This window comes from Fukomys damarensis, unplaced genomic scaffold (assembly GCF_012274545.1).
Source record: "Fukomys damarensis isolate Sample0158 unplaced genomic scaffold, DMR_v1.0_HiC HiC_scaffold_39, whole genome shotgun sequence".
Lineage (NCBI taxonomy): Eukaryota > Metazoa > Chordata > Mammalia > Rodentia > Bathyergidae > Fukomys > Fukomys damarensis.
This window is the reverse complement of record NW_022900951.1, coordinates 55,920,147-55,929,624: the sequence shown is the minus strand read 5'-3', so window position 1 is coordinate 55,929,624 and position 9,478 is coordinate 55,920,147. Positions and strand designations below refer to the sequence as shown.

At 46.7% G+C, this 9,478-nt stretch overlaps 2 protein-coding genes across 2 annotated transcripts; both read left to right on the top strand.

The window, feature by feature from the left end:
- The first annotated feature begins 2,889 nt into the window (after positions 1-2,889).
- Il2rg (interleukin 2 receptor subunit gamma) lies at positions 2,890-6,715 on the top strand. Its single transcript, XM_010607923.3, is given in 9 exon segments — positions 2,890-3,049; positions 3,257-3,410; positions 3,636-3,820; positions 4,027-4,169; positions 4,779-4,941; positions 5,505-5,601; positions 5,826-5,895; positions 6,240-6,336; positions 6,339-6,715. Coding segments are annotated over 9 exon segments (1,107 nt in total). The 5' UTR covers positions 2,890-2,934; the 3' UTR covers positions 6,422-6,715.
- A 62-nt stretch (positions 6,716-6,777) lies between these two features.
- On the top strand, positions 6,778-8,763 carry CUNHXorf65 (chromosome unknown CXorf65 homolog). The gene is made up of 6 exons (XM_010607924.2): positions 6,778-7,235; positions 7,349-7,435; positions 7,632-7,766; positions 8,088-8,156; positions 8,331-8,440; positions 8,602-8,763. Exons 1-6 carry the CDS (start codon positions 7,211-7,213, stop codon positions 8,761-8,763), a joined length of 588 nt encoding a protein of 195 aa, XP_010606226.1. The 5' UTR covers positions 6,778-7,210.
- Positions 8,764-9,478: the final 715 nt, after the last annotated feature.

Sequence of the window (9,478 nt, the reverse complement as noted above, 5' to 3'; positions counted from 1 at the left end):
TAATTAATTAAGAATCTTCCATATGGGGAAAAAATGAGAACCAAGATCTGTCATATAAAAGTACAAGATCCCAATGATAAATGTAACTGTACTGTATACATAAAAAGCACCAATAAACACAATGAGAAAAAAAATCTTCCAGGTATGGTGGCACATCCCTATAATCCCAGCTACTTGGGAGGCTGAGGCAGGAGGATCTAAAGTTCAAGGATAACCTGAGCAATTTAGTGAGGCCTTGTCTCCCTAAATAAATGAAAATGGGCTGGCAGTGCAATTTTGTGGTAAGCCCTTGCTTCACTTGTACAAGGCCCTGGATTTGATCCCTAGCACTGAAAAAACAAAAACAAAAAACAAGAGAAGGGTAAAGGAGGCACAGGGAAGAGATTATATGAAAATAGAGGTAGGGGCTGGGGATTTGGCCAGTGGCACCCATGCCTGCCTCACAAGTGCAAGGTCCTGAGTTCAATCCCTGTACCAAAAAAAAAAGAAAAAGAAAAGAAAGAAAGAAAGAAATAGAGGCAGAAGTTGAAGTGATGTGTCTACAAATCAAACAAGGCCAAGGACTGCTAACAGCCACCAGAAGCTGGGAGAGAGGGGCATTAAACAGACTCTCAAACCATCTTGACTGGAACTGGGGGTGTAGGTCAGTGGTAGGGCTCTTTCCTAGCACATGCAAGGCCCCTGGGATGGAGATATATATCACCTTGATCTCAGACTTCTGGCCCCCAGAACTGTAAAAAAAATAAATTTCTGTTGTTTTAAAGTTTGGGATAATTTGTTATGGCAGCTCTAACACACCAATATACCCTAGACTGTATAATCCAGGCCCCAGTCAAGTGCTCTTTTCCCCTGCCTGGTGTCCTACCCACCCCCTTATCTGTCTTGTAAAATTATACTCATTCTTCATTCTTTTTTTCCTTTTCTCTCTTTTTTTTTTAGTTTTTTGAGACAGGCTCTTGCTGTGTAGTTCAGGGTGGCCTTGAACTCACTATGTAGCCCAGGCTGTCCTCAAACTCGTGGTGGTCGTCCTGCCTCAGTCTCCTGAGTACTAGGACTACAGGCGAGTATCATGATGCCCAGCTCATCTTTAAGATTCCGCTCAAAAAGCAGCTCTTCAGCAAAGCTTCCCTGAACTGCTCCCCTCTCCATCTTGGTAAATTTAGTTCCTTCTCCTTCTGTATTCACATACTTTGGACTGTCTTCCCATCTGTGCCATAGAACTTATTACATACATTGTATTGTATTATTTGTGTATGTCTTCCCCACTTATCTATAAACTTCAGAATGATAAGGGTGCCTTATTTGTTTGTATAGTCTCAAAATGTAAGCACCGTGTCTAGCACATTATTAAAGAATCAATAAATGTTATCTGGATAAACAGTTTCTGTAGATAGGTGTGGTGATGCATGCCTGTAACCCCAGCACTTGGGAGGCCAAAGCAGGGGGACCACGAGTTTAAGGCCAGTCCCGGCAAGTTAGTGAGACCTTGTCTCAAAACCAAACCAAACCAAACCAAATCAAACACCTCAAATATTAACAGGTGGGGACAAAGTAATTTCTTTAAATAGCATCTCCAATCAGCTCTGTGTTTGGGAGAAGGTAAGTCTGGTCACAGAGTAAAGAATGAATTAGAGGGCTGGGGATGTAGCTTAGTGGCATGGTGCCTGCCTGGCAAGCATGAGGTTCTGAGTTGGATTCCCACTACCAAAAAAAAAAATTAGAAAGGAAGAGCAGTTAGTGGGTTCCAGTGATAATCGTGACTAGAGGTAATGAAAAGCTGATTTAGCACAACAGCTGTGGAAATGGAAAGGAGGAAACTACTGGGAGCAACACCACAGAAGCAGGGTGGATTGGATTAGGGGGATATTGAAGAGGATACTGAGGTTTCAAGTCTGGGTGACTGAGAGGACAATACTATTACCTGAGATAGCAGGTTTGGGGGGATGGGGAGTTTGAAGCTAGTATTATTGTTTTTCTATTTCTAAGTGAGATCTTTTCACCCATCTCTACAGGGACTCAGCTCAAGCAGCAGCTAAGAGTAGGTATTCTGGTTTTGCTTAGGTCAGAGGAAGACAACTGTACACCTGCCTGTAGGAGCCACAACAGTATTTTCCATCTTCCCAGGATTGTACAGCTTTGACAGAGATTTAAGGGTGAATGAGCCAAGAAAGGATCATAGTATAGGATTGGGGTGGTATTGGAGCCTCCACTATAAAAGATAATGACTTAGGGCCCGGCATTTAGTTCAGTGGTTCCGCTGCCTGCCTCGCAAGCATAAGGACCTGAGTTCATCCCCGGTACCCCCCCCACCAAAAAAAAGATAATGACTTAGACAACTGGGTGTGGTGGCACACGCCTGTAATCCCAGCACTCAGGAGGCTGAGGCAGGAGGATCACTGTGAGTTCAAAACCAGCCTGGGCTATAGAGTGAGTTCAAGGCCAGCCTTAACTACATAGTGAGACCCTGTCTCAAAAAAACAATAAATACATATAAAATAAAAGATAATGACTTAGAGAAGGTGGTTGGGAATGGTGCTAGTGGAAGTAAGGAGATCTCTCCTAGGATTCTGTAGGCTGTAACACTGTTTTTTTTGTTTTTTTTGTTTTTTTTTGTATCCGGGATTGAACTCAGGACCTTGCTCTTGTGAGGTAGGTGACAACACCACTGAGCTAATTCCCCAGCCCCTGTGACACTATTATATACCCTCTTTAGTCTCTACTTAACTCCACCTTAGAGCAGCACCTAATCTCCCAAAGAACTTAGTCTGTGTCTCTGAACACATTTGCCACACCCTCTGTAAAGCCCTGGCTTGTAAGGTTCTTTCCACCGGAAGCTGTGACAGGAGGAAATGTGTGGGTGGGGAGGGGTAGAGGGTTAGAGGCCCAGGTTCCTGACACAGACTACACACACCCAGGGAACAAAGAACAAGCGCCATGTTGAAGCCATCATTGCCACTGAGATCCCTCTTACTCCTGCAGCTACCTTTGCTGGGGGTGGGGCTGAACCCGACGGTCCTCAAGCCCAGTGGGAATGAAGACACCACAGCTGGTGGGGAATCTGGGACTGGAGGGGGTTGGTGAGAAGGCTATGGGAAGGGACCATACAGAAATCTGGAACCTCCCAGTGGCCTTCATAACAATGCAGGGAGAATTGAAAATTAGAATGGGGAGGATAAGGGGAAAGGTTGCCTGTCTCACTATTTTTCCTATCCTTTCTTCTCTTTTCCTCTCCCACTTTATTTTCTCCCCAACCTAGATTCCTTCTTGACCTCTGAAGCCCCCAGGTCTCTCAACATTTCCACCCTGCCCCTCCCAGAGGTTCAGTGCTTTGTATTCAATGGCGAGTACATGAATTGCACTTGGAATAGCAGCTCTGAGCCCCAGCCTACCAACCTGACTCTTCGATATGGGTATGAGAAGGGAAGAGGGGATTGCACAGGGGAGGAAGAAGAAGTGGGGTGGATGAGAGAGACTACAAGGAGACCAAGAAAGTGGGTAGCTAGCCTCCCAGGCACCCTTCTGTTTTCTCCTGGGATATAAGTTACGGGTTAGTTCAGGTCAGATAGGTTAGGCTGTGGACATATGCAGTACCCAAATTTGCCCCACTATTCCTCTTCCTTCCAACCTTTCTCTAGGTACAAGAACTCTGATAATTATAAAGTCCAGGAGTGTGGTCACTATCTGTTCTCAAAAGAGATCACTTCCGGCTGTTGGCTGCAAGAAAATGAGATCCGTCTCTATGAAACATTTGTTGTCCAGCTGCAGGACCCACGAGAACCCAGGAGGCAGATGGAACAGAAGCTAAAACTGCAGAACCTGGGTAATTTGGAAAGCAGAGGTCAAGAGGACAAGGCTATTGTGGGGCATTAGAGCCAGTGGAGCGGTGTTCTTTCCTCATTGTGGTATAAGGAAAGGAAGAGGTAGAGGATCAGGATGCAGAAGGGATGAGGGACGATGGGAAACTACTTTTAAGAACCAGACTTGTCTAAGCCAGGGTAATGACCACACATGCATACATATCTCCAGTGATCCCTTGGGCTCCAGAGAATCTAACACTTCGCAACCTGAGTGAATCCCAGTTAGAACTGAGCTGGAGCAACAGATACTCCTTGGACCGCTGTTTGCAGCATTTGGTGCAGTATCGGAGCGACTGGGATAGCAGCTGGACTGTGAGTGACTGGGGACATGAATGCAGCAGCTAAGTCCAAGCACATGGAGATAAAGCATTCAATAATCCAGATAGAAACACCTTATACCAAGCTCCTGTTCTTTGCCTCCCAGCTCCTATGCTCCTTCACCCTCTACCCTCTTCCAACTCCTTTTCTCTATCATCATCAGTGAATTCTCATGTGGGAGTCCCTTTCCATACTCTTTCTGGAACCAGATGGAAGAGTAAACAAATGCAAGCCATTAAGGGGATCTGGAGGGGAGGCATTAGATTCAAGTCAGTAAAGAGAGAGGCATGCTTGAATTGTTAAGACAGGAGGGAAAGGTCAGAGAGAGGGGAGGGGAGGAGGACAAAAAAGAATTAAGATGCGTTGTGTTCATGTACACCCCCCCATGAATGTGATCATTATGTACTGCAAACATGTAATAATAGAAATAAATACATTTTTTAAAAAACAGAGGAGGGGAGAAACCAGAAACAGGTTTCTTCGGAACTGGGAAGAACCAGAACTTGGAAGAGACAGGTGACACTGAGGCATAGGCAAGAAGGTATTTTAATTCTTCCTCCATTTATATATGCTCACCTTTCTCTCGCCCTCTTTCTTCTCAAGGAGCAACAAGTGGATCACAAGCAGAGCTTCTCCCTTCCTAGTGTGGATGGGCAGAAACTGTATACATTCCGGGTTCAGAGCCGCTTTAACCCTCTCTGTGGAAGTGCTCAGCGTTGGAGTGAATGGAGCCACCCAGTCCACTGGGGAAGCAATACTTCAAAGGGTAAAATAGACCAAATATATGATCCCAATCCATAAGCCCAGCACCCTAAACTTTCTTTTTTTTTTTTTTTGGTACCGGGTTTCGAACTTGGGTCCTTGTGCTTGCGAGGCAGGCGGCAGAACCACTGAGCTAAATCCCGGCCACTTTAATCTTTCCAACACCACTGTCTTTTGCTCTTCCTCTCTATTCGTAAGCCCCCAAACATGTTGCTTCACCTCCCCTCATGTTTGACATCAACTCCTAGGATGCAGGGGTTTTCTCTGTAGGGGTGGGTTGTTGAGTAGGGAGACTGGATTGAGGAGGCCAAAGGGTGCTCGAGGGAGATACGGAATGTGTATGATTTCTCTCCAGCATTCCGGAGAGCCTGCATGGTGAAGATGGCCTTGAAACCAGACTGACCACTCTTTCATTCTGTTTCCTCATCTGTAAAATGTAGATAATGATTGTTCCTCTCAGGAACTGTAGTGAAGATTAAGTATAAGGGAGTGTGTTTTGTGTGACACCTAGTACCCTTGTCGTAGAGGCGCCACAGAGTAAGGTTCATTTTCCTTTTTTTTCTACAGAGAATCCGTGGTTGTTTATAACCAAAGCCGTGCTTATCCCTGTTGGCTCCATGGGATTGATTATTAGCCTCTTCTTTGTGTATTGCTGGCTGGAACGGTGAGATTTCAGAAAGCTAAAAAAAATGAAGTAGGGTGGTTGGGAAGAGTGAAGGAGGGTTATTTCAAGATCTCCAGGGCACTAGGGAATGAGGGTATCAAGAAAGTATGGTGATGGGAGGAAGCTACAGGCACAAAAATACCCCACAGAATCCTTTCATTTCAGAAGACTGGAAGAGGGGTAACAGGGTTTTAACTTATGTACTCGTATTCCCTCTTTCTCAGGACAATGCCTCGAATCCCCACCCTCAAAAACCTAGAGGATCTGGTCACTGAATACCATGGGAACTTTTCGGTGAGAATGCTATCATAAACATATTGCAGTCTATCAACTGCCAACTGCTGGCCAGCAAGATAGATGTTGGTGGGGGAGGGGGGTTCAGAATACAGGGGGAGGGGCCCTGCACTGTCAGGATGTGGCCAACCAAATGGGGGTTGGATGACGGAGAGAGACACACAGAAGAATGGATTATAGATTGTGCAAGACAGATGAAAACAGTGGCATTGAGGGCTCAGGAATCTGGGTGTCTCGTCTGTAATCACAGTGGTTACAGACATCTAGAGAGTTCCTCTGGCACAGAGCTTGTGTCTCGCTTCCTGCTCCTAATTGACCTTTGACCTGGAGATATCTGTCTTTAGGCCTGGAGTGGTGTGTCTAAGGGACTGGCTGAGAGCCTGCAACCAGACTACAGTGAACGGCTTTGCCATGTCAGTGAGGTGCCCCCAAAAGGAGAGGCCCAGGGGAGGGGCCTGGGGGTTCCTCCTGCAGCCAGCCCCACGATCGGGCTCCCCCATGTTACACCCTTAAGCCCAAAACCTGAGTCTCAATTCCCTGACAGAAGCCCAGCATCCTATAGCCCTAAGTGTTACTAACTCCCTGTCATCCACCCTTCTGATCTGGGCCAGTTCTCATTCTGACTCCTGTAGTGAGTTTTGGATTTGGTGCCCCATGTAATTGCCCCTTCATTCATCCCCTACTTGAGAACTGCCCCTTTGCCCTGTCCATGTTTCTCATATCCCCCAGTCTGGCCCTTCCTTTTTATAGTATTCTTTCTCCCTTTGTCCCTCTTTCCCTCCTTCATACCACCTATCGTTCAGTTGTTCCTGGAATGAATGAGAAATAAAGTTTCTGTTGATAATTATCAAAAATGTCTGTCATAGAGGCGGGGAGCAGGGGAAATACGGGGTGTAATGAGGGTGGGAGTCAGGGTGTGAGGGGGGGAAAAATAAGTAAAGTCATGTTGTAGAAAGGAGTACTGTTCGGGAAACGTTACTTTTTCCAGTCATTCCCAGTCCGGTTTAGTTTTGCATTTACCATGTGTTCCCTTTCCCTGTGTGCCATTTCCAACAAATCTTTTACAGACCCCACCCAAGTTCTCCTCTCTTTAGCCTTACTCCACCTTCTGCTACACCTACCACTTCTGACCTCACAATCCCTCACCTGGGCCTCAGGCCCCACCCCTAGACCTCCTCAGCCTGTGAAATCTATCTGCCCCTCCAGTCTCTTAACCCCATGGGCCCACTTGGCCTCACCACCAGGCCATCTAGAACACTTTCCTTTCAGAAAACTGGACAAGGTGCTCTCTGCAGAGTGAGACAATTGTGAGAGCATGTTTATCTTCATCAAACATGGAGGTGAGGGGCAGCACAGAGCTGGGAATGGGCATGAGGAGGGTTGAGGGCAGTGGAGATCACAGAGATGGTGCAACTATAGAAGGGCCTGCATACCCCATCCTATCTCTTCTCAGATAATCAGCAGTTTCTGGTTAATACCAATTGCTCTGTCCTCCTGTTGATGCATTACACCCGCTCAAAAGTGGGCTTGAATAAACAAGGTGAGTTTGGGGAGGGTATTAATGGACAAGGTCAGAAGCTGGAGAATCATGTTTAGTTGTTAAACTCTTCTCCTGATAAGAAGAGAGTTCCTCATATCCCTGTAGCTTCCTCCAACCCAGTCTGGAGGATCCCTGGTCCCTTTTGCTCTCATTGTCTGTCCTCAACTGCCCCAGTTATCTTGTGGCCTTCCTCCAGACATCATCGATTTGTGTGATGAATCGGGGACAATGAAGATGTTTTTCATGATGAAGACCCCTGGAGAATATGCCAGCAAATTCCTTACACCTCGAGAGACTTACTACGTTTGTAAGGTGTTGCATGGGCCACCAGGTAGAGGTCTGAGTGTTCCCAGAGATACAGTAAGGCCCTGAAGATGGATAATGACCTTTGTCCTTAAAATAGGACACCTTTTTCCAGATCCAAATTGACCATTTCTAGGAAGGCTAAGACAGGGCACTGTTTCTGTGGCAGTTAGGTTCATACGCCTCCCCCATTTTAGCGTTCACAACTCCCCCTTATCTCCATTCCTAAGGGAAAGAAATAAGACAAACCAACTCAAGGGAGTATTTAGTGTTAGACTCCTGATATCTTAGACTTCAGAAGAGTGCAGCCTAGATGACATGCTGGGATAGCACACTGCTGTGTTCACAGGAACCGGAATTGCGAATTCCTACAGAGCTATTGTGCCCCTCCTGAAGAATCCAGAACCCCAACTGGTTGGTAAGGAGTATGGTGGGAGAGGGAAGAATATGGATGGCACTACATAGCTATATGGTGGAAAATGTATAGTGCGACTAGTGTACCACGGTAGGTGGGATCACAGGAATCTAGAAAAAGGGGGACAGGGTGCAGGTCCACTTTAGGAGGGATGCAGTGCCTTTTTCTGGTTCTTAGGTGCTCTTCGCACACAGTGTGAGATCTTAGAGAGGAACCGAGTGAAGATGCTTAAAATGACGCTAGAAGCCAAGCGGATTGCTTCAATGAAATCCACTGTGAGCCTCCGAGTAAGAGTCCTCAAATGTGGCTTGTCCTTTTCCCATCAGCAAACTGAATATTCCTCCCTTCTGCTTAAGGAATTTAATTTCCTTACTGAATCCTTGTCTCCTTTTGTCCGTTACCTTCCCAGCAGGGCCTCTTTATTTATCAACTTATTTTGCCTTTCTAGTCCAAATCAAGAAAATCGAAGAAACGTGGGCCCCCTCCTTCTCGCAAGGGCCTGCACCACAGGCGCGGGCCCCCTCCTTCTCGCAAGGGCCTGCACCACAGGCGCAGAGGTTTTCGTGGTCGGAGGAATAGACGTCGCCAACTCAATAAAGTGACCAAGTGAGAACAGTATTCTGGGTATGAAATTCCTACAATTTAACGTGTTTCTTCTTTCTTTTTTTCTTCGGGTACTGGGGATTGACGTACATGGGTACTCTACCACTGAGCTACATGCCCAGCACTTTTTATTTAGAGACACTGTCTTACTAAATTGCCCTATTTGGGACTGGAATTTGTGATCCTCCTGCCTCAGCCTCCTGAGTAGCTGGGATCACAGGCAGACACCTTCAGGATCATGAAGTTACTTTTCCGAGAAAGACTCCTACTCCCTGCACTAAGGCTTAAGTAGGCCCCAGGCATTGGGGAGGCTGGACGAGAGCGGTGAAAGAGGGGCAGCGAGCACGAGGGTGGGGTGAGGAGACTTAAAAAGTCTAGTACAAAAGTCTCGGAGGGGTGGGGAGGGGTTTGGGGTCCTCTCAAACCAGCACACAAGGCCTTAGGAGGCTTACTTACCTCCCTTTTCCGGCTGAGTTTAGGTGACCCTCCCCCACACCCTCCACTACCTCCCAGGCTGAAATTCCCCCACCCCCACCGCTCTGCCTGGGGCAGTCCTTCCACCCGCCCTTGATTTAACTGCCCTTCCACTTTTCCCTTATCCGAGGGGAGCAGAGAGGCAGTAGAAACCTGAGCTGTTATAGGCATTTATTGAATTTATTCATTTATTGATTTGACACACTTCCCCACTCAAATCTAGCACATGATACAATCTGGGTAGGCCA